This window comes from Cydia pomonella, chromosome 26 (assembly GCF_033807575.1).
Source record: "Cydia pomonella isolate Wapato2018A chromosome 26, ilCydPomo1, whole genome shotgun sequence".
Classification (NCBI taxonomy): Eukaryota; Metazoa; Arthropoda; class Insecta; order Lepidoptera; family Tortricidae; genus Cydia; species Cydia pomonella.
Genome location: NC_084728.1, coordinates 433,396 through 458,749, shown reverse-complemented (window position 1 = coordinate 458,749; position 25,354 = coordinate 433,396). Strand labels below are relative to the sequence as shown.

The 25,354-nt window shown below is 38.1% G+C and overlaps 1 protein-coding gene across 3 annotated transcripts; it reads right to left on the bottom strand.

The window, feature by feature from the left end:
- Window positions 1-1,550: 1,550 nt before the first annotated feature.
- On the bottom strand, window positions 1,551-23,772 carry LOC133532104 (DAZ-associated protein 2-like). 3 transcript variants are annotated; one of them, XM_061870602.1, is made up of 6 exons: window positions 23,563-23,770; window positions 12,972-13,064; window positions 12,659-12,789; window positions 11,122-11,259; window positions 8,011-8,132; window positions 1,551-4,871 (listed from the first exon to the last, which is right to left on the bottom strand). In XM_061870602.1, the coding sequence occupies exons 1-6, from the start codon at window positions 23,576-23,578 to the stop codon at window positions 4,862-4,864; spliced, it is 510 nt and encodes a 169-aa protein (XP_061726586.1). In that variant the 5' UTR covers window positions 23,579-23,770; the 3' UTR covers window positions 1,551-4,861. The 3 variants fall into 3 exon arrangements, with proteins under 3 accessions (XP_061726586.1, XP_061726587.1, XP_061726588.1); XM_061870603.1 differs by having other exon boundaries at window positions 8,011-8,129; window positions 23,563-23,768; XM_061870604.1 differs by lacking the exon at window positions 1,551-4,871 and having other exon boundaries at window positions 7,653-8,132; window positions 23,563-23,772.
- Window positions 23,773-25,354: the final 1,582 nt, after the last annotated feature.

Here is a 25,354-nt window from a genome sequence, read left to right as displayed (position 1 = left end):
TTAATGTAACCAAACTTTATTAAAATCCTGTTTTTGGAAATCGGTTAAAAATATAACCTGTTGCTAGGGTCAAAAATCGAATCAATTGACCCCTAATTCATCGAAATCGGCTCAGTAGTTCTTATGCTACGACAGACAATAATAAATTCTCTAAACCTCTCCTTTTACTTGAAAAGTGCATAGCTTAATAATAACAAGAAACACATTTTTTACGTAACATACTGACAGTTGTCAAATTCAACAAACCAGAACAAATGACCATTCTCTCTCTCTTTCACACACGTCACGCACAACCGTATTATTTTTAATTATATACCTACACACGCTGTCTGTGTCAACTTCTTTGACAGTCAACGTCTTTGATAGCTGTCAAAATTAAGCTGCGATTTAAATTCTCTGCAAACATGGATATACCTCAACTATTGTAGTTTTTTTTCACTGGACTATATGAATATTTGTGTTTTCTTAACTACATCTTATATTAAATTTTGGTTTTTACAATGGCAAGAAATTTATTTTTTCTGTCTCTCCTTTTCATTTGGTATATTTTCCCCAGAACTGCTAGATGGCGTTTTAAATTATATGCCTAAAATGCTTTCATTTTAGCTTTGTGTCCGTGGAAAACTAGTTCAGATTTTACGTTTTTAAGTAATTAACAGTAAAATGATGTCATGTACACAAAACAGCTAATATACACAATAAATAGCGCCATCTACAAGAATAATCATACAACTTTATGATCTTCCTTAAGAAAAGTAACACGAGACACAATTTAGACATAAAAAAAAGACATTTTCATCATTAAAAAAATGGCAACAAATCGTAACTAGCGTTACTTTAACTGGAGATTTTCAGTCTTCTCTATCTCTGGTGTTGTAAAATGTCCAAGTTGACACAGATAGCGCCCTGACTATAGTCCCAGTAATACTAGATTCGCCTGACGGCTCACTTCATCGCTATGCCATAGTGTTCACTTTGATTATCATCATAGCAATCTAAATTGTATTTTTTCTTATTTAATGCATGTTAATAACATGTAATGTTTTAAAAAGATGTGTCCCGCCGAATTTTCTGCCGGTCCGTATTGGGATACCCTCCCTCAATTGAGGGGGGATTTAAATCTCGGGTCAAAGGTGTAGGGTTAGAGCCGGTGTAGCTTTATTTGACGTTCATAAGCGCATTGTGATATGCCTACTTGAATAATAAACTATCTTTTTCTAGAATTATTCTAGATTTAAGCTTATAGCTTCTTTTCTCTTCTACAAATTTATCAATTTATCACTCAATATCCAATCACATTTCCTATTATAAAGCAAAACAGTTTTATGGTAGGCGGACACCGTAGTCTATGGGTCAAAATTATTTTCGTTGCCTTTTTTTTTCAATGTGACGGAGTCTTTTTATATGAGATGAAATATTGTTTTTAATTTCTCGTGTAAAATGTAATCTGCAGCTAGAAAGACATACAATAGCACTCAACTTTATTTATTTGAGACATAGATACAAGGGTGACAGAGTGGTCAGAAACAAGACAACGAAAATAATTTTGACGTTATCTATGAAACGGTACCTTATTGTCGATGGCGCGTCCGCCGTTATAAACGATGCTCCGATACAAATACAACGCTGCGCGACGCAGTGCGGCGCAAGCGCCATCGACAATAAGGTCCCTTTTCATAGATAATGCCACAATTTTGATCCATAGACTAAGACATAAATATTCATCATAGTAGGAATATATTCACCTGTTTCTAGTCTTAACAAATTCGAAACAACAAATGTAGCAATCTCTCGTTAAAACCATCGTCTGCCAGAGAAAATGACATTTAAACTTATTGCTTTTACTTTCAAATTAATCAGTATCATATTTACTGGCCTATTTGTATGAGCGTGTCACATGTGCGTTGACGTTTTAGTAAACACTATGGCATAGCAAAAGGCATCACAGTCAAATATATAACCGGATTCTGTTCATGACTGCTGGCGGGTGACATTTCATAGTGTTTAAAATTTGTATTTATAATACTCATACACCGTGGGCTGATAAAACCCGACAGATTTTAAAGGTGTATTCTTGAAGTCATTTAGAGACTAAAATGTGATACAAAATTTCCTGAAATCGGTCTTGTTTTAGAGATAATGACAATTTTTGTAAGAAATTGTTTCTGTAATAACTTAGTGAATAACGCATTTTTGGCTGCGACGCTGCCACTATGTGACTTGAGATATACCTGTTGGCAGACATAAAAGATTTATAAGAAACTCGCAATTTATTGTGTAAATAAAAAAAAACTTTAGTTATTCGTTGTAACTAATTAGTTTTCTTTTCGCCAAGATGTAAGAAGAAATAACGTGTCGTATGAAGAAAAAACAAAAAAAAAAATTTAGTGTAAAAAAAATATTTTCCCAAATTTTCCCAAAACTTATATATTTTTTTTTGTTCCTCATGACCTCAGGAATGCGTGGTTAAAATCTGTCGGGTTTTACCAGCCCACGGTGTATAAAATAATTTGTTTTGGTTCTTAGTTTTCTTCATATGTATAGTGAACGGGCCTATGGTAAATAATAATTCAGCCTATATGTGTCCCACTGCTGGGCACAGGCCTTCTCATATTCGAGAGGGCTTGGCTATAGCCACGCTGACCCAAAGCGGGCTGGGGACTTCACATATACCGTAGTATTTTTTCGCGGATGTACGCAGGTATACAAGGTGTCCGCGAGCATTGCGAGAGATTTTAACGGTGCATTCCTGATGGTAACAGAAGCAAAAAATGTTATATGACTTTTTGTGAAAATCGACAAAAAAAAATTTTTTTGTTTTTTTTTTCCCTTTTTTTGAACACTCCTGTACATAAAACGTAACTTTTATTGATAAATACATAATCTAAAATTAACTAAAAGGTTTTTTTTTATTTGGGGGTAGCCTCTCGAATACATTTTTTTAATTTTTCGATGTCAATCAATAGGTATGTCCAGACTAGACCTCAAAGTGGCAATACCGCAGTCAAAAATGTGTTTTGTACCGACTTATGGCGAAAGAATGATTTCTAAAAACATTTAATTATCTCTGAAACTAGGCCTAATCCAGAAAATTTTATATGACATTTTAGTTTCTAAATATTACCAGGAATGCTTTGCTTAGTTAAAATGTCTCGCAATGCTCACGGGCACCTTGTATATGCTATAGGAACATTAAAATTTTAACAATCGAATTTACCCGATCTGAGCAAATTAATTACACAACAATATAAAGACCTTGAGATGATATTGAAAAACTTTAGAATATTTCATTTGGTGATTTAAAATTTGATTTGTATATAGTTATTTGATTTGTATATAGTTATTTGATTTGTATATAGTTATCTGGAAGAGATAGCTTTTTAGCGATAAGACCGCCTGTTGTTGCTTAGTTATTTTATGTTAATTGATGTTTTAATCATGTTTTCGTTGTGCACAATAAAGAATATTATTATTATATTATTATTTCTTGTCCAAAATTTCATATTAGTTACAAGTTTTATGCCTGTAATTGAGACAATAAAGTTGATTTTTTATAACATTTTTATTACCTTCGGTCGCCATCAGACCAGCTTGATGGTACCATTATATTATCATCGAAATTGAATAATAAACATTTTTGACTTAAATTCTGTCAATTTTGACAACTTGTCAAAATGTCAACCGCCGGCAAATGTCACGGACGTCATAACGATGACCGACCGACCGACTTTCGAATATATAAATATATCTTTAAATATTGTTACATACATGTAAAGCCAGCCACATGAAATAAAATTCATTTTTTATAACTTCATAATGTTGGAATCACATGACAGCATGTTATGAATTGAGAATTTATGACGAAAGGGCTTTAATGTACTACCAACAATACCTTATCCTTTTGCTTGAAAACGCCACATTACTTATAAGTTCTTCACATAGCTTAATGCGTAATATTTCTTGTGCGGTCACGCCTGAAAGTATCGAGACGGACAAAGTGCCAAAAATATGTAAACACTACCCTAATATATGTGCCATAAGGTCGTGTATACATATTTTTGGCACTTCGATAGTGTCGATGTTTTCAGACTTGACTGTACACAAATTGTTGTTACCTTATCATTGTGGTGGCAAACAATCAAACATCCCGTTCGATAGTGAACGGCCATAGTAGCTTATGGACGATTGCAACTAAAGGAGTGTCACATGCGCGTTGCGGATCCTTTACTTTGTTGTTTCATTTCTAGCGGCTGACTTTACATTTAAATTATTCTTACTGATATCTTCGAGGTCTTTGCTTAAGAAAATATCTCATTTAATTGCTTTTCGTCAAATACACTCGTATACGACACTTTACTAATTTCTAGTGAAAAATACTGATTTTCCTCTTAAGAGGAATTTTTTGAAGAATGGTTTTAATACAACGTTTTAAGTTTAAAAACGAATACCACTATAGAAATCCGTTTTAAGACTCATAATGTTAATAAAATTTAAAACAAATAGTGAAGTTTTAGACCAAGGGTCTGGAAGCAAAGGCCCCACGGCCAAATTTGGCCTGTAAGCTCAAATTTTGGCCCTCGTGGGTCTGTGCCTTAAATTTGATCCGCGTATAGAATGCCGGAGAACCAAAGGCCTGCTTCGGGTGAAAGTCTGGTGACTCCCATTTTAGGCGACTGTTAAAATTAGAGGTCTTCAATTGATTTCTATACAATACAAACTGACAGTGAAAATGACAAGGTTACCAGTTCTTTTTTCTAAGTGTTGCTGAACTGATGAATTGATGATGATGTGTCGGTATACGAGTGAGACGGAGCTGTGTTGTTGATATATTGGCTTCACCGGTCGACGGCTGCGGGGGACACTAACGCCACCTGGAATCGAAAAAAGTATTTTGTCAAAAAAATCATTTTCGAAAGAGTCAAAGGCGTAGGCAGGTAAATGCTGCTGCCAACACACAGCGTAAATTTTACATACAATATATGCCGCTCTCCCGGCGTCTGACCCCCTCCCCCCCCAGGCCCCCGGCGATGTTAACTTGCCCCCCCCCCCCACCCCCCTAGTTCACTGGCTGACTACGCCCTTGCAAACCAAGATAAGTTAGCAGCGATTTTGATAGACCCGGTGCACGGGTTATTTTAACCCTTAACGGTCAGACGAGTATCAGAAATGGTATCAGCGTAATTCGTCCCATTCGTTTTTCGTTCATTTCTTATGTCCGTCTCATTCTGTGTTCGTCACTCATTCTTTATTCGTCTCGATCGCTATACGTCCCTATCGTCTTAAGTCCAATTATGTAACCTGTCTCTTTCTTAATAAGTCTTTTTCGTTTTTCGTCACGGTCTTCCTATGACTCATTCTTAATTATTCCCTTTCGATTTTGGTTTCATTCGCTTATTCGTCTCATTTTTTTTCATGCATTCGTTATTGGTCACATTCGTGATTAGTCTCATTCATTTTCAGTCTAATTCTAAGTTCGCTACATTCGTTTTGCGTCTCGGTCGCTATTTGTAACTATCTTTTTCCGTCAATCTCAATTATTTTTTTAATTATATCTTATTGACCGAGTGATCGTCATAATTTCATGTAATTTCATAGTAGTTTGACATTTAAAATAACACTGAATTCTGAAGACAGTTCATTTGCTTGGAAATGCTAACGAGGTCTGACTCTAGTTATACAATCTGCGTCCTTAATATACCTACGTAGTACCGGACGATTAGCGAACGTGCCCAAAAAAGAACGGAACGAGTTACCACTAAAGACAAAAAAAAAAAATGAGACGAATAACGAAAGTGACTAAAGATAAAGTGCGAATGATACCAAAAACGAGAGACACAAACAAAGACATAGTCCTAGGAAGACCGTGACGAAAAACGAAAAAGACTTATTAAGAAAGAGACAGGCTACATAATTGGACTTAAGACGATAGGGACATATAGCGATCGAGACGAATAAAGAATGAGTGACGAACACAGAATGAGACGGACATAAGAAATGAACGAAAAACGAATGGGACGAATTACGCTGATACATCAGAAATTACGGAAAATGGAACCCTGTCATTTTGAAATGAGGTTTAAAATCATTGTTATAGTCAGTCAATGTCATTTTTGCCGTAAAAACGAATTTTGCTCGTCAAAGGGTTAAAACGTCAAACTTCTATGAAATTCTACAAAATCGCTGCCAACTTACAATATTTTGGTCTGCTTGGTAAGCTTTTATTGCTGACTGTACCTTCTTTCAGGCAACTAATATTTACGATTCTAACAAACTCGATCATAATGAACGCCTTGATGGACACTAGATGTCTATAGGCGTAATCCCAGTGTTCTTTCATTTGTATCTGGCGTGTGTCCAGTATAGTTATGTTGCGTTGTTTTATTACTAGTTCCTAATTTAGCTTGCAAGATTTCACCCGAACATACAAACATACATACATAAAAACATTGCAGGTTAAACAAGCTTGTAAAAAGACTCAAATGAAACACTGACGTGTCTAAAGGAATTAAAATAGCAAATGTTTTTTGTTACAAGGATCCACACAGAGCGAGCATACGCGCGAGGCAATTTCCTCGCGCACACAACGGCTAGTGTAGACGTGCCCTGTACGCTCGCTCTGTGTGGACTCGCCTATAGGCTAAATACATTATGTTCAAAATTAGAAGCTGGTGTATCAACTAGAAGTAACTTGGAATTTCGATGATCGCTGCGTGAGTCGGTGACAAGATTAGCAGCCCCTCGGACCTGTCCTGCTGCAACTAGCCCCCAGGCTACTGCTGGCAGCACTGTACTCACAGCACTTGGTGCGGCTGCAGCGCGGCGAGGTGGGCGGGCGAGGGCGGCACGTTGGGCGGCGCGGGCGGGAGCAGCCCCTCGGACCCGTCCTGCTGCAACCAGCCCCCAGGCTACTGCTGGCAGCACTGTACTCACAGCACTTGGTGCGGCTGCAGCGCGGCGAGGTGGGCGGGCGAGGGCGGCACGTTGGGCGGCGCGGGCGGGAGCAGCCCCTCGGACCCGTCCTGCTGCAACCAGCCCCCAGGCTACTGCTGGCAGCACTGTACTCACAGCACTTGGTGCGGCTGCAGCGCGGCGAGGTGGGCGGGCGAGGGCGGCACGTTGGGCGGCGCGGGCGGGAGCAGCCCCTCGGACCCGTCCTGCTGCAACCAGCCCCCAGGCTACTGCTGGCAGCACTGTACTCACAGCACTTGGTGCGGCTGCAGCGCGGCGAGGTGGGCGGGCGAGGGCGGCACGTTGGGCGGCGCGGGCGGGAGCAGCCCCTCGGACCCGTCCTGCTGCAACCAGCCCCCAGGCTACTGCTGGCAGCACTGTACTCACAGCACTTGGTGCGGCTGCAGCGCGGCGAGGTGGGCGGGCGAGGGCGGCACGTTGGGCGGCGCGGGCGGGAGCAGCCCCTCGGACCCGTCCTGCTGCAACCAGCCCCCAGGCTACTGCTGGCAGCACTGTACTCACAGCACTTGGTGCGGCTGCAGCGCGGCGAGGTGGGCGGGCGAGGGCGGCACGTTGGGCGGCGCGGGCGGGAGCAGCCCCTCGGACCCGTCCTGCTGCAACCAGCCCCCCGGCTACTGCTGGCAGCACTGTACTCACCGCACTTGGTGCGGCTGCAGCGCGGCGCGGTGGGCGGGCGCGGGCGGCACGTTGGGCGGCGCGGGCGGGAGCAGCCCCTCGGACCCGTCCTGCTGCAACCAGCCCCCAGGCTACTGCTGGCAGCACTGTACTCACAGCACTTGGTGCGGCTGCAGCGCGGCGAGGTGGGCGGGCGAGGGCGGCACGTTGGGCGGCGCGGGCGGGAGCAGCCCCTCGGACCCGTCCTGCTGCAACCAGCCCCCAGGCTACTGCTGGCAGCACTGTACTCACAGCACTTGGTGCGGCTGCAGCGCGGCGAGGTGGGCGGGCGAGGGCGGCACGTTGGGCGGCGCGGGCGGGAGCAGCCCCTCGGACCCGTCCTGCTGCAACCAGCCCCCAGGCTACTGCTGGCAGCACTGTACTCACAGCACTTGGTGCGGCTGCAGCGCGGCGAGGTGGGCGGGCGAGGGCGGCACGTTGGGCGGCGCGGGCGGGAGCAGGGTCTGCGCGAGCCCCTCGAAGCGCCCGCCCGCCTCGAACCCGTTCTGCTACAACAAAGCTACTGCTTAGTGGGCCTCTTGTTATTCGTTCATTACACACAGATAAAAATGGTTGAGGTAACTGTTCCGTGTTTATAAACAACGTGTCGCTGGGAATCCTCCTATTGGCTTAGATTCATTGGTCGATAGGGCCCGCATGCGGGGTAGGGGAAGTTTCCATAAAGCATGCCATCGGGCCCGCATTCGGGGACTTTCGTCGATAGGGCCCGCATGCGGGGTCTAGGAAATTTTACACACGTTGTATATCGGCATATTATAGGCGTTGTATATTCCGCATGCTGTATATCGGCCGAACTATCGACTTATGAGTTTCCCTAATCGTTATACCGCCTGCGGGGAGTCACGCTTTATATCGACCGAGTTATCGATTAAAGAAGCTGAACCATAAAACCCAGAAACAGTTTTGTTTAAATTTAGAACACGCTCGAGTCATTCACGAAGACACGTGCCTTGATTCGTAGTGTCATGTTATTAAAGGTTAGTTTTGACAAATCTTCGCGTCACCGTGGATTACACGAACTGTTAGTTAAAAATCGAGAGTTGTAAAAAGAAAGTTATAGGATGAGATACTTAACACTACACGACATCCGAGGTTTTTGCAAGAGATGCAACGCATATTCGGCCATTATTCAGTATTCGGCCTATTCGGCCACAATTTCACTATCGGCCGAATACCGAATAGTACGTTAACACGTAGATAAAAAAAAAGTAACAAACTACAAGTAATCAATAAGTAAATCTTTCAGACTACCTTTGTATTCATAGATAGTACAAAAACATGAGAAAAATAATACAAAATATTTTTTTACACACGACGAAATCTATCGCATCGTAATGTCTGCAATTAAATACGCACTGCGTGCAGAATGAGCGCAATTTCTATCAAAGACTGCCTACAGCGAGAAACAAGTTGCAACTTGCACATCGAAGGCACGCGCGCGTTCGAGTCCACTTAGGTAAATGTATATTCGGCTATTCGGCCGATGGCTCCGCCGAATATTCGGTATTCGGTATTATATAAGTAACTTCACTGTTAAACTACAAAGAAAGTCTAGTATTTAATTCGTATTCCGCAGTATTATACAGGATATAAAAGAAAAAGGTGGCTATGACCTATCCTGCTAAGGCTTATGGTTCTACGCACTGACCTATCACACATAGACAGTTAGTCCTCATAAGGCTAATCTGCCAAAAGTGAAGCCGAAACACGATCGATGTGTGCGTGCGACGCTCGTGTCTTACGCTCAGCGACACACACATATATACAAAAACGGGTTGCCAGAGTTCATTTATTCCCCTTAAAGTAGATGGAGTTTAACCACATCCTTATACTTGGCTATCAATCATTTGGGAGTGTGTATGTAGATATTAAATTAATAGCAAAAGCTTTCAAGGTTTCTTTTAAGGACTTTGCATTTCTGTACTTTGTAAAATAATGTTTAAATAAAAAACGTTTTTTTATTTTATTTTACAAATGTGCACAGATAATAGCTGGTAGAATTGACTTTGGAATAATGATTTTAAATGATAAATATTTAATGACGATCATTTGGATTCGATTTGGTTTGATTTTATTTGATATCTTACATTTAATATTTTCTTCGGGTTGGTGTGGTGAAAAGTTTTGTGATTCACTTGGGACAAAATTTGTTTAACTCTTGTAACTTGAAACCCTCGCAACGCTCAAGATTCCATTTTTAGAAATTTTGGGATCTTTATCTATATAGCTCGATAATATTGCTAATTAGCACGAGCGGTTAAACAACAACTTTCCCTCTTGTAAAACAAATAACTATTTATCGTCAGTACTAGTAATTGTACCTGCCGGCCTAGCCAAGGTTGCAATCGCTATTGCTTCGACAACGAAACGATTTGTGTCTCTCTATCAGTCTTCCATATAAGTGCGACAGTGACAGTTGCGTTTCGTTTTTACAGACCTTAACTGTAACACCTGTGTTCCACAAATACAATTTACTTTACTTGCTCATCAAAATGGCGAGAGCATATTCGACTATGTTTAGTCGGTTTCCATATTGCATCGTTCCTATTTAATCTAATTTTTTCCGTCCATCTCGCATACAGAAGCGGATCAGTCGGTTATCTAAAACGAATATCACACACAATAAAAATATGAATTTAAACTGTAATTTTATAAAAGACAAAACATAATTTGAAATAAAAGAATGAAAAACTAAAAAAGAATATTTTCTATAGTCATACAAGGAACGTATAGTAAGCATATTAATTTTATTTTATCAATGTAATCGCCATGCCTCATTTAGAGGAAAAAAGATTCATATCACCTGGCAACATTTATAAGTAATGGCGGCTGACGATAATTTGGATTTTTGTATTTACAATTACGTAAAAATATCACATTAAACTGGATACTTACGCGTGAAATGTTATATCAGGCGGTTTGTTTTTATTCACTGATGTGTTGTGACACCCATTCACCGCACAAACAACCATCTTTCTTGTATTTTTTAATTTATAACCGGGAGGTGTACACAAACCAACTCGACCTTGAGTACTGCGAGGGCCGTTCGGATACGATGACACGAGGGCGACATAATGTCGTACTCGAAATGGCTTCACTAGGCATCTAGGCTAATTATAAATCTATGGTTCTACGTCTTAAGTTTAATAATTATTAATTGAACAGGGTTACATTTGTATTGTTTAGTTTAATTATGAAATAAAATAAAATCAACTTTGATTCCTCCATCATAGATTCAAATTCCACGGGCAATTTTTTTTTGTTTGGCTGGGTTATAGAATGTTATGATGAAAACTATGACGTCAGCTCGAACCCAGTTTCTGGCATTGAGAAGCTTATGACTTTATTTACATGTTCTACCGGGATCATAATAGTGGGACGTAGAGACTGGATAGAGTTGCATTGGGTAGGCGATATGGCCGGGGTAGCCTGCTGCCGCTGCGTACATCGGTGTAGTCGGGTAGTGAGTTATCTTACCGGGATCATGATAGTCGGACGCAGAGGCTGAATAGAGGGTTGCATCGGGTAGTACGGGTAGTATTGCACCGGGTAGCCGATGTAGCCGGGGTAGCCCGCTGCCGCTGCGTACATCGCCGCTGCCGGGCTATACATTTGCTGTAACAAAAAAACTTTGAGACCTTACGATACACTAGCCCATGCAATCAATAGACGATAGGTAATATTTCGACGCCGAGAATACAAAAAAAACACAGACTTTACAGATCCAGCCGCCCGTAAAGTTCGTCACTGGACACAAAAATTTTAATGCATAAAAATTAAATATATTAGGGTAAACGTGCATAACTTAACGCAGCTGGCCCTGCAATCGTTTTCGTTCAATTTTCGAAATCTTGGTTTAATACAAGTAAGCCTATATACGTCCCACTGCTGGGCACAGGCCTCCTCTCGAGCGCAAGAGGGTTTGGGCTATGGTCCCCACGCTAGCTCAATGCGGATTGGGGACTCCAGGTTTAAAATTTTAACGAAGGTCGTTTTCACATAAATATTAATAACTACCATATATTTAAACTAGAAATGTATATTAATAAACAAAAGATTTCATTGTATAAACTTTTAATAGAATTAGGATTTTCCTAAAAGGTTGCGAGATTACGAAGTAATGAAGGAAAATTGGATTGTTTACATTATTCGCCACGTCTATTGAACTCCACTTTACGTTTCTGTATTGTGCAACTTGCAAGTCCAATTAAATAAGTTACGAAAATTACAAAAACGACATACATTTCATCCGCCATTCTCGTGCAAGTTACGTAACGACCAATTACCAAGTGTAACTAATTTCTAATAGCTTACGTGAAAGTAGGTTTATCCGATAACGTCACGCCGATTCCAGACTAATACTAATAAGTAATAACTAGGGCTCGAAAATGTAAAAAAGCATAACTATACGTTACTAATATGATATGGCAAAACAGTCAAAACGAAACATTACACATCAGTTCGTGCTGTTGACATTTAAATTTTTAGTAGTTAAGTGTCTTGATAATTCAAAATCAAAACGGTAAATATAATTTTGGTTGAGTATTATGGACACGTTGCGTGGACATTTAGGTTTACAGTCATATTTTGGGTAAATTCTGTAAATAGATAGCGATGTACAGTTGAGGAAATTAATTCTTTAGCAATTTGCGGTTCAAGTGAACTGGCTGTACATACTTATAATAAGATCTGACCAATGTAAAGTAAACCTTAAACTGCTAAATAATTTCCTCGATCGTACATACTTGAGAGATGTTTGGTGTATGCCTCCGCCAGAACCAATCCGTGATGGGTGGCGGAATAAAAAAGAGGCCTATGCCCAGCAGTGCGACCTAAAAAAACCCTAGCCTACTAAAATAACAAGCTGAAAATAAAAAGAAACAGTAAGCAAGACAGGTAAGTAGATCCAAATTGGAAAAAGAGAGTAGAACTTCCCGCCGTTGAAGCCAACGAAACGTTTTATCGCTCTGTGCCCCACGGATATACATATTTCTATAACAATGATGATAGTTACCGGCAGCTGCTGAGTCAGAGCTGGTATCTGATGGTGTTGCAGCTGATCATACGGGGGCGGGGCGTACACGGCGCCGCCAGCGCCTGCACCCGCCCCGCCGAAGGTCACGCCGTACGGAGAGCCTCCTGCCACTGCGGACAATTCTTTTGTTAATTATGCGTACTTTAAGCTGCTAACAAACAGTTCACTCACGCTAACTTTGCGTTGGAAGATATGCAATCGTGAGGTCTAAATCTAATTTAAGCTTCAAATCACTTCGCACCAGTAAACGTGGAGCTCCCGTTTATCACTTCAGTTTACGCACGCTCCTTACCTCCATATTGCGGCGCGGCGTGCTGCGGCGGTGCCGGCAAGAAAGGCCCCTGCGGCGGCTGTGGCTGCGGGTACGCGCCCAGCGGCGGCGTCACTGCAACAACGACTCCGTCACGCGACCGTCACGACACCCGACCGCGACCGCCCACCAACACGTATCCTGGAGTTGTTCGCACACCCAATGGCAACCGGACGAATTCGTAATGACCGTTCAGTTTGGAGGTAAAAGCGGTATTTTACGTTTCTTTAACACGTTGTTTCTTTCTTTGCTTTCAGGGCTTAGATAAGACTGAGCTATAAGAGACAATCAACGTATTATGCAATTTTAATCGCCCCTTGTTGGCCAATGGGTATGCAAAACTCAAAATTGACAAATGCAATTTGTAAATTGTTGTCCAGATACGTGTTATGTGGTTACCGACGCCTGTCATACTGCCTTTGTTGAAATTTAGATACGTTAATTGGCAGAATGATTAGGGACGTTTCTTACTAGAGCTCACGATTGAAACTTGCTTCGAAATCAGTTTTGGTTTAAGTCACATTGAAACAAGAGATCAAATGTTAATGATTCTCCGAAGGCACTAAAATGTAAAATATTAGGTTGTAAGTTCATGGTCTTTGAGAAGCAAGTTTTAGTCGCATGTTATCAGGCATTATTGTGATGCAGATGTACATTTGAAGCCTTTAGACAACAAGACACGAACAAATCTCACTTGTAACCCATTCAGCGCTAATCACGACACGTTGTCGTTTTGCCTCTACGAAGCATTTTCGCTACATACCGGGAAACCCATGTTATTGGCTACGAAGTAGCGCTACGACAGTAGCTCAGCGGTGAATGTGTTAATCAAAAAGGAATGAGCCATGGTAAAACCCAATGCAATATCAAGAATTCAAGGTTTAAAAGGTGAAAGTTATTCGCGTTGAGATATGTTGTCAGGTCCATGTACAGGTCTCTAGAAGAAAGATCCCCTTTCGGCATCTCGGTCGCGATTGCGGGTAGTTCTCGCGCCAAAGCGCGCCGAAACCCAAGCCCGAGCATTCACGCTTGACGTCCCTGTGTGGCCATGCTAAAATTGTGCACAAAATTTGGAATAATTGTATATTTTGACGTAACAAGCCAAAAAGAAACGCAGTAATGGAATCTGTAAATATTCAAGAGTAAAAAAATGGTCCAGATTGTTTTTAGCGTGGCCTTAAAATGGACGTAAATACACATACAACTATGAAACAAATGACAAACAATAATTAACAACTATCAAGTTCAAGGTTTATAGTCATTTCCGTCCATTTCGCGCGTCACTGACGTCATTGTTAACGACAAGCGATGCCCATACAACGCAATACATAATATATATAACCATGACTTTCTTCAAACCAAGTAGGGCACGTTTGAAAAAACTCATAGGTGACACTTCGGTGCAATTTATATAAACTGTTCCGAAGACTGGTTTGAGCTCAACACTGGAGGTGCTGAAGCCTACCGTTTAGTTATTTACAACGCATTCCTCTAATGATCACACTGGCTATAGGCATGCCGTTCGGTAGACCATTTCTGAAGAAACTACGTGAAACTTTGATGAATACGATAAGTTATAACAGAGATGGAAGCATGAATGGTGCATCAGGCGATATTTTGAAGTAAAAGCCTGGTTTTTAACGAAGTTATCTCAGAAACTCTTTATGAACAGCATACCGAACTGAATGTACTCTTGTACAGTCGCCATCAAATATATTGGAGCGACCGAGGTGTTCACAAATATCTGAACAAAGCGTTATATCAAGACGTTAAGTGCATGCTCAGCTATTTTTGAGCGCCTTTGCCGCTCCGATATATCTAATGGCGACTGTACAATTAGAAGATTAAATCAAGCTGAGTGCAGAAATAACGAGTGTGATCATTTTGGTAAAAAAGTTCATAAATTAAAAAAAAAAAACAATCACACATTAAAGAACCTTTAAGAAAAGACAATATTATATTATTTCTATTTAATATTAACTCTGAACTTTGGATAAATGATATTAAATATATTTATATTTTTATCTAAATTTCAGAGTAAAAACGACCGTTAAAATGACGGCCGAAAGTGAATACATGTCGTGAACATTCCTTGAAAAAACATATTTATATCTAACCAAGTAGCTAATGATCGAAATATAGTACCAAGATTTCTTATTCAAAAATTAATATCAATATTTACTCATACATTTTGCTGTTCGAACTATAAAAGCGATGCGAAAAAAGCGAAAAACTTATGATGGGTGCAATGAAGGACAAAGACATGCGAGAAACAGAACGATTACTAAACGAAAAACATGCTTCTACCTATGTCTAGAACGATAATAAAACTAAATAAAAACTCAACACAAGGCTTATACACTGCAACATATTCCAACATGCCTAAAACTCTAAACAGCAAAATTATTTTATTATTCCTTTACGTCACAAAAATCCTGGTAATACCCCTTGGAACATAAATCTATCTTACCACTACGTTTAAATATTTCATACGTGACAAAAATGATGAAAGGTAGCTAAGGTAGCAGCAAAAGTGTTTATGCGGGCGAAATGTTCTTAATGATCTACACAAAAGTTGTGTTTAGATATTTTTGATATTTAGCTACATATGCAGTCGGTATCTTGCTTATAAATTCCCTTTCATTAGTTGGTCGACCATATGACATACTTAAAACATCTCAATATTAAGCTTAACTTTTAAATACCGCAGCAAGCAAGAATAGAACGTTAAATTGAACGCTACACCACAAAAGACAATTATAACCAGCATTTATGTAATATAAAACACTTAATTACAATGTCTAATTATGCGGCGAGACAAATTTAACTTTATATCTTTCAGGGAAAAGACACGAATTAGAAAGGACTCTAAACCCTAAATCCGGTACCCTGTAAAAGACATTGTTATGACTAAAAAAAGTGGATCCTAGAAAAAGGTGTAAAAGTCATGTTAGGTGGGATAAAAGTGGGTCTCTGGCATTCTTCCCTGTCCTTCTAAAGCTTGGTTAAGCATGCAGTCAGTGGCAGTTACATCGCCACAGACAAAATGCATGGAGATCATAAACATCTGTCACGTTACTAAGTGGGTGGCGGAAGTATGTCAAGTTTCAAGGTAATTTTCCAATGGATACTTATTTCTTTTTTAATCACACTATTAAAAAAATTCTAACGATTTTAAGCGCTCGTATCGCGTAGGAAGCTTTTGAAAAAAAAATCGCGGCATACGAGAGCTTAATTTTAGACTAAGGTCTTGTCTGTGTATTTAGTCACATTTGGTTTTTTCTTCGAGAACGTTTTTTTCTGCTTAGAGCACAACAGAGGTTTTGTACTCATGATTTTTGCCCACCACACAGGTGTGAAAGGTTTATCCCCAATAAAGGTCTTGTCTTAAACTTAAACTAAAGTCTATCGAAAAGAGATAAGTACCGCATTTTAACGACAAGGGCCCAGAGCGGCCTCGCATTTTAAACACGTACTATAGAAAAAGTATTTGTACATCGACATCTGCTTGTCATGCAAGGCCGGGCTCTTCATATTTATGCAAATTGAAGTGCTTACAGGATATAAGGAAATTATGCGTATGTTCATGCCATTCGACGGTAGGGCATGTTTTTATGGGGAAGTTAAATTGAATTATTTCACACTTTCACTTTGTAAAATGTGTTTTAATCTATCGATTGCATATTATTGCTTTAAGTTACAGATTAATAAAATTAAGCTAGATTAACTTGTCAAATTAAGTAATGAAAAAACAACCGTGGGATTTTTTCCTATATTTAGACGTTTTATTTCTCTAAAATCCAATGGAGAGTTACCATTAACATTTTTAGGACATCCCATTTGTAAATGGGCGACTACTTTCCGTAATTTAAGATTATGTACAATTGTGTAGGTATATTTATAATGTTCATGCATCCCCTTATCCTATTCACACACACTAACACTGTGACATTCCTGATAATGACAACCAACTGTATGACCGCTACAGCTTTCAACTGATTAAAATCATTTAGCTTTTTATTTAATCCAGCCTTTAGCCATTAATTATTTAAACTTTAACAGGATCTTATCCTATTAGATACCACGGTTACACGCACATGAACTTTTCGACGCTATTTGCGACATGTTTCGAACTCATCGGATATTTATATATATTTTGCTCCACTAGGCACAACGCGCAATTATTAAACGTACCAAATCGTATTTATAAGGCTAAACTCATTGCTATTCTTGGAATGCAGCCCCGAAGTGTGGTGTTGTGCGATGCAAATCTTGTTTTATGATGTCAGTCGCTTTGTGCGCAAACGCATGTTAATGTCTGATAATCAGACATTAACATGATTATTGCGTGGGACCGGCGTAGTGTCTAACTTTTTATTGTGGCATGAATTCGGGCCATATGTGATTGTGTTTACAAAAAATATTTACAAGCCAACATTTTATGTATACCTTACAAGCAAAATCTGGATGATAAAATGAATTTTGACACCTCCTGTATAACTTCAAAGTTCAAATTTATATCTCCTAAAACAATTTTATGACTGCTAAATCAATTCACGTCCGAGTTTCATATAGGTAAAATAGGTACTTTGTTATTGTAAATAAGTTTGTTTGTATTAGAGATAGCTTTTTAGAAATGAGCGATTTATAAAATCACCTCTATTCTTTGCCACTTTTTTTAAAAGATACGTTTGTATTAGTTTTAAATGTAATATTGTATTTGTGTATAATTAAAATGTATGTTTAAAGGCAAAAAAGCTATAAATACTTGACGTGGAGCGGTCATATCAAAGAACGCACCTTACTTATAGTAAGACGCATTCTTAAGTTGTTATTGTTACAATTCATCTGACATATACTAGAAACTGACACAAAAGTGTAATAAAATAAGTTTTTGTGTCAATTTTACCATCACCTCACTTTAAAATAGTTACAAATGTGGATATAAACAAGTCAGCTTTTTCTATTTATGTTTTTAAGTACATATCATATCACATACATTTAACTGCTTTGTTTATATGCTGTTAGTATAAACACACATTCTTATATTAAAGATGTGAACCCTACATTATTTGAAAATGTTTATATATTGTAAAGTCCAATCTTACTTTAACACAAAATTTTGAAATATAATTTTGTGCTTATTCGTGGAATCTCAAAAAGACAATGTTAACCTCAAACATCAAAAATGTTTAAGTGATTAAATAATAATAGTATGGAGATAAGCCATTTTTATTTTAAAGAAATTCATCGATGGTCAATTGGTCATATATAATTATCAGAATATTGATGTTTTAGGACAAATCTCCCTATTTGAACTAGGCATTCCTACGCCTAAAGACGCTTTCCACGTGAAATTACGTACATTGACCGGCCTTTTGCTATCTCTATTGCACGCGCATAATTATATTGCTGTCCCGCCCATGATGCCGGTTGTCAATATCACTGTGCGAGCGTGACAGCAATATAATTATGCGTGTACAATAGAGATAGCAAAAGGCGTGTCAATGTTCAAAAATCCATTTGAAAAGTGTCTCTTCTTTAGTTTTTAATATCTGCATAAATGTAAAATAGTGTTGATTTCAGAGGACTAATACTTAAAAAAATTAAAGTTTGAAGCCATTTTTAATTTATGCATTAGTTATCCTTGAGATTCCATAAAATCAAAACAAATAATGTGAAATTTGACGGCTTTACATTGTAACAAGATATTGGAAAAGCATGACGTCACCGCATTATTTGTTCCGACGTTATTACCTATCACTAGCTTATGAATACTAAGTAAAAAACAAAACTTGAAAAGATGACCAGTTATAAAATATAAAAGGACATCGTTCAGACAAAAAGACAAGAGCACTTTTTTTTTAAATAATAATATAAGAAAAAATATCGCGTTGTCTTATTGTCTATTAGTGGTGCAAAAATTCTAGCAACAGAATCGAACAATCATTGGCCATTTGTTAAATTAATGACAAAAAATGGGCAATAATTATTTTAAAAAAAAGTGTAAAAAATTAATGAAAAAAATAAGCTGTGAAACTAAATGTGTATTGATAAAGAAAATTAAATAATAGCAAAAAACACTCAGAATTTATTAACAAATTACAACGAGATATATCCATTATTGTTATTCCAATAAACTAATGGATAACTCTCATACACAACTTATTTTTTCAGTTTTAGTGTTAACTATACCCTGGTCAAGTGTGTATGTATGTATCTGGAAGGACCTTTATGTTACACCATACATCTCAAGCCAAAAACATCTACTGTACAGCCAACCAATTAACCTCGGTCCTTAGTCCATCCAAGAGAAAAAAAAATAAAGAAAAAGTACATAAAGTCCATCAAAGCTAACTTTGTATGGTCACCGACTTTAATAGTTGATCCATCTATACTCTGTATCTTTAGGTATTTTTTTTTATACTACGCCGGTGGCAAACAAGCATACGGCCCGCCTGATGGTAAGCAGTCTCCGTAACCTATGTACGCCTGCAACTCCAGAGGAGTTGCATGCGCGTTGCCGACCCTACATCCGCCCCCCCCCTCATTGAGCTCTGGCAACCTTACTCAGCGGCAGGAACACAACACATAAACTTACATTATTTGATCATGTAATGTTTTCATCTACCCTCAACTAGCAAGGAGACATTTGAGGGTAGATTTTGTTTACTTACCTTTTTTAAATACCTAAAGATACAGAGTATAAGGTTCAAGCTAATTTGGATGTCAATACTAACTGTATGAAATGTCCAAGTAAACCCTAAATGAATCAAAAATTAAAGTTCGGGACTGTACCGACATGAACAGAACAAAGTGAAACACTGGCATTATCAACGTCATATGTTCATAAAATTAGACATTAACGATGACATTGCCACACTTTGTCATTGCAAATTTCACGCAGTTAGCCTGGTCCGACTCTATACTAGTCTATTATTTATAACTACATCAAATATACACAAACACTTGAAGAGGTTTCAAAGAAAACAAGTGGTGGGTTGATTGCTACCCATAGTATGCACAAAACACCATTTTTTTTATTTTAACTTGCAAGGAATATTGTTTGTTATGTATTCTTTGATAGGTTTCTTTCATTGCCCTTGTAACACCTTTTTTCAATTTTCACAACCTAAAGATTACCTGGAAGACATCGCATTTTAGCGATAAGACCGCCTATTGTTTACCTCTACTTGTGTTGCTGTTTTCTTACGGTATATTACTCTATTGAGGTGTACTGAAGAGTATTTGTATCGTATCGAAACACTCGTAAATATTTCTATTTATTACCTAACTTGTTATATAAAATACCTACACTAATAATAATCTCTGAGACAGATGTTGTCATCGGCATAAATCATTCTATAAAAAGATCATAATAAAAAACCCAAGTTTGGATGCTATTTGTTTTTTCTTAGAAAATCGTCTGGAATCTTAGTCACTATTTTTTTACGTTTTAATACCAACCAAGTCAGTCATATTTCCACAGCCAAATTTGTTATGGCGAATAAACCAAGGCGTGTAGAACAAAAAGGAAGGAATTGAAAGATAAACACGCTTTCGGTAAGCTTCGGTAGCTCAGTTGATTCAGAGCGATCGCGTTTTATGGAAGGTCGCAAGCTGGAATCTTGCCCCAAGTGGTAGTTTTTCATTTTTCCTTTAAGACGAAAGTGTATGGCCTGTGCGAAATCGCCTTTTCATATAAATATAGTCCTCATTTTCCTCTCCGGATATTCACATTATTGAAAATATTTTGACACATTTTCACACTATATGTTACAGCTATACGTAGGGGATGTTTGTTTTTTATTTCGATTTTTAATTATTAAATTAGGAGGATTTTAAAATTTGTATGAAATCTGTTTAAAGTGAAACAGGAGCATAGCTATGCTTTATATACATTAAATTATGTAAAAATAGTTTTCATTTCATAATATCAATATCCAGAGAGGGAAATGGGGATTACGTTTGTGTGGACAAACGGCTATCCCCTTTCGTCTTAATGTAAAAATCGACAATACTTCTCAATCAATACATATTAAAAATACTTCAGCCCAATTTTCCTTTGTCAATGAATTTAATGTCATTAATATCATTATATGATTACTTTTGAACAGTCACGTCATGACACTTATGACATGATTGTGATATAGACCGAGGTCGCCACCCACTTGCAAAAATAATCATTGCCATTCCGAATTCCACTGCCCACAGATTCATAAAATAGAAGTGTCCAACTTTGTACTGTAGGTATTCCTGCAAGTTCATATTAAGGGTTTCATATATGATGGTTAAAAAATGAATCATATCTGCTATCATTTCCGTTTGTGTGCCAGCAAGTGTTAACTCAAACCATAATAAAGAAATAATGGAATCAATAATCTTCTATGGCGCCATAACCTATCTAATGCTGGCGATCATCATGCTAAAGTTTTCTCTTCAACTTTCTAGAGTGAGTAGCAGCAACTTATTACCGATGCCAGTGTTGACCGAACCAATCACTAATATTTCTCCCTGTGAGTCTTCCTCTTTGTCTTCTACCATTTTACCTTCTAATTTCTCAATATTCTGTATTTACTATTTATAAATATGGCCATAGTAAGCTGTAAATCTACCAATAAATAGTTCAGTATGATGCTTTTTGCTTGTTCAAGCATAATTCTAATTTATTCTTATATAAACATCTCTTGGACCTGTGGAACCATTTCACGGCTAATATGTCATGTAATGTAATTTTGTAATTGTATGTGTAAGTTTGTTTTTTGTTCCTCTTTTTTTGTCTGTATAATTTCATTTGCTTGAATCTAATTTTTGCCACGAATTAACTACATATTTCTATTTTCTATTTTTATTTTTTTATACTCCTGTATAAAATACAGCAGCAATCAACCCATCACAGCGGTTACAATCAACACATACGATCGTCCACTCGTTACGCACATCATATGTCTTCTATATGTCAAAAGGAAGAAATAAAATTTCTAGTGATCATTACATGGCAGTCCGGAGGCCGCGCCCGCGCCGAGTGTCCCGGAGCGCTGGGTCAAGTATCAACATGGGTTTAGAATGGGGGTCGCAATGGTGTCACCAATGGTTTTTGAGTTAAGGCCTTGGACTTGGGGCTTTTCATGAATGTACAAGTCTTCTAATACAAATGTTTGAGCTGATGGTAAGCGATTACTGTCGCCCATGGGCACCCACAACACCAGAGGATGTTTTAAGAGTGTTGCCAACCTTACCTACTCTTAGGGCTGTTTGTAACCCATACAGGGATATCCAGGTGTTTCTAAAAGTGTTCAGGTAAAACACAGACACATTTAGTATGGGTCTCCCAAAAATAAAAATATATTTATAATAATCATCTCCAGGGAAATGTACTTTCACAGAAACATACCGGCATTTTAAACTTCTAGTTTAAATAACATTTGTAATACAATACTTGTTCTGTTCTGAAAACAGCCCGCAGATCAAATTTAGAGGTCCAAAACCTATGTTTACTGGACAAGGTTTGGGTATTGTAACTATTAAAGAAACTTTATCAGCTTAAACTTAAACATACCCAAAAGTGCAACTTTAAGTTATACTGTAATACATAAACACAAAATGTTGATTTTGTTTGAATAAATGTTTGACTATAAATCAAGCGACAGTAACTTAGTGTCAAATGCGAACAGGTTTTGCTAAATCATCAAATAAAAATAATCATCAAAATTAATTATTGATACATAGAAAAAATGTTAGTTATTTTTGAACCATTGTGACCCCCTAGATTATTCAGGCATTGGAGGCTCATAACCGCTTACCAAGTCGGCTGGACAAGACAAACCTGAGCCTTCAAAAATTAAAAAAATATATGTAAAACAAAGGTTTTTGCAAACCAAATTTCAATCTCTTACGTTAAATATAAGCTTATAATCATAGTGTGGCATTTGTAATACCATCAAGGCCGCATAAATAATGAGATATTGAACATAAATCAGACACACTTAATGTTATAGTAAAAAAACTTTGTAAGAACAATGGATTGTAGAAAACTGTAAAATAATCAAACTTTAATAGAATAGCAGACAAATATCTGCAATTGCCACTACTTTAGCGTTTGAAACAGTTTTGTAATATTCGACGTAGTTTCATAGGAATTCTTCAAATTTAGGGGAATTTGCAAATTTATTAGTCGCAGTAAAGGTACTACGCCCTCGTCATACTATAATTTGTCAATATTTAGATATTTTACCGATATAATATCATCTTATACGGAAGATACAGCCGATTGACACCAATGTAGGGTAAAATTAAACGAAATCTAGACCATACCTACTTCGTTTCCACATAAAAGTAAATCGGTGCGAGCTGTCGACCATCTTGGATTTAGTGAAATATCGATCTACCGCAGCAGAAGTGCAAATACTTCACAATAGAACGATTAATACTTTATTACAATGTACAAATTCATGTTTTCAATAGATTACGAGACGCAGGAACCATTAATTTCAATCAAGGCCTCAATGGCGTTACATATGCCAACGCAAAGGAAAATAACAAAAGATTCGTAATGAATAAAGTGCATAAATACCTTTTTTGTCTGCCATTTATTTAACTAACGATTGCGTATTAGTTATGATTAAGAAATAACAGTTAAACTATTAGAATAATCGGAATATGCGAATAAAATAGTCAACGCAGTCACGGACAGTACGCTTCAACGATTATTTTTCGCAACGAACGATTCAGAGACGCTAGTGATGTGCCCTTCACGTCCGTAATCGATCGACTAAAGAGTTGTCAAAAAGATGACGTTTATGTCAAGGTGGGGTGGCAAGGGCAATGAATAATCAAGGCAAGGAGGAATTTCGAATTATTTTATAAAAAAGTAAATATATGAAAAATTTCTCTTCAAATTCATCATATATTTAAGAGTATTAAGATTTGTCGGTGGAGTGATTTCTATGTATGTCGGTCCTCCGCCTCCTTCTCTTTGAGAGCCTGATATGTAGGTACTTTAAAAGCGAATAAAGTATAATTATTTTTTTAAATGATTTATTTAAAAGATAAAATGTACAAAAATCTGCAAGAGTTGTGAGTGTTGTCTATAAAACAAACTAAGTAATATGTATAAGGTTCCTTACGACACTGCGCCTTAGGGCGTCTTCTTACCCCGTAAGGTTGCGCACATTTACCCGCATTACGGGTCAAGTATGCGCATTCCGATTTTTCCTCATTCTTTTAATTTTGCTACGAATATAAGATAGTTATGTGTTGCATTGTTTACTCAATTTATAGTTTAATAAATATGTACTATATCTAAAAATATATATTAACCCCGGACCAGAGTACCCAATACCAATATCTTAAGTACTTAATGGGAAAAAAATTAACATATTTTTCATTTACTACGTCTACAGGATATGTGCGGATGCGCACACTTAACCCCGCACGGTTTACCCAGAACGCCAAAATGTTAGTTCATCCACCAATTCATTTTGTATCGGTTATAGGTAATAACTTCCAATTTAATATTTTAAAATTAGCAAAAATATGCACTCAATCTATAAAAAAAATAGTCTCACACTTATGAGATAACAAACTGAAACGTAACCTAGTTTTCCAAAATGCTAAAAATTCGAGTGAACCAGCTATTGTGAATTTTCACAATAATATTCTTATCAAATCGTGGTGCAGCGTAGTGACTTGTCGCAACTCTCACACTTCGTTATAAACGCGATGCGCTCACTTACCCACTGTGCTCGGTTACCTACCCCATATGACTCTGTTGAAAATTGGTATTCTTGAATCAAGTCAGATCGGCGAGCCAATTTCATTTTCGCGTCCACTTCACCTGATTTGTTCAGGCAATTTAATCAGATTGGGCAAAAATTGGCCCCGTCTGGAGTAGTCCTATTATTCGTTTTTCGCGGTAGGGTCTCTGATCTGGCAGAGTCAGAAGGTAGGTATAGAAACCCTGCAATAATACAATGGAAGCCGTTGTGTTTTTGAGTTTGGATTTGTCTTGATGTGTCGATTTTTGGTGTTTTGCCTTTGGTAAGAGAAATGTGCGAAGCTGCGTAGTGAAGGATATGTTTGTTAGGATCCAATACAATCACTTCATTGACCTATCTTCAGTCAGCGCAGCTATACTGGACAATATTCTATTGGTTCTTCAACAACAAACATATCCCTCGCTACGCATCCTCGCACATCTCTGGTGCTGGCACATCGCAGATTGTAAATTGTGATAAACTTCTTAACACAGACTTGTTTACTTTACAAAGATAAACCAAACTAGTTCCGATCCATCTAGAGCGAATGGGCGGAAGCGAGAAACTGCATAGGACCGAGATCAGTGGGCCTACCGCGAACGTTCGACG

Excerpts from the sequence above, each read along its gene's own strand:
- LOC133532104 (XM_061870602.1), bottom strand. Across the intron at positions 11,260-12,658 it reads CTCTGACTCAGCAGCTGCCG|CAAATGTATAGCCCGGCAGC; the intron begins GTAACTATCATC and ends TTTTTGTTACAG. Across the intron at positions 8,133-11,121 it reads GTCCGACTATCATGATCCCG|CAGAACGGGTTCGAGGCGGG; the intron begins GTAAGATAACTC and ends GCTTTGTTGTAG.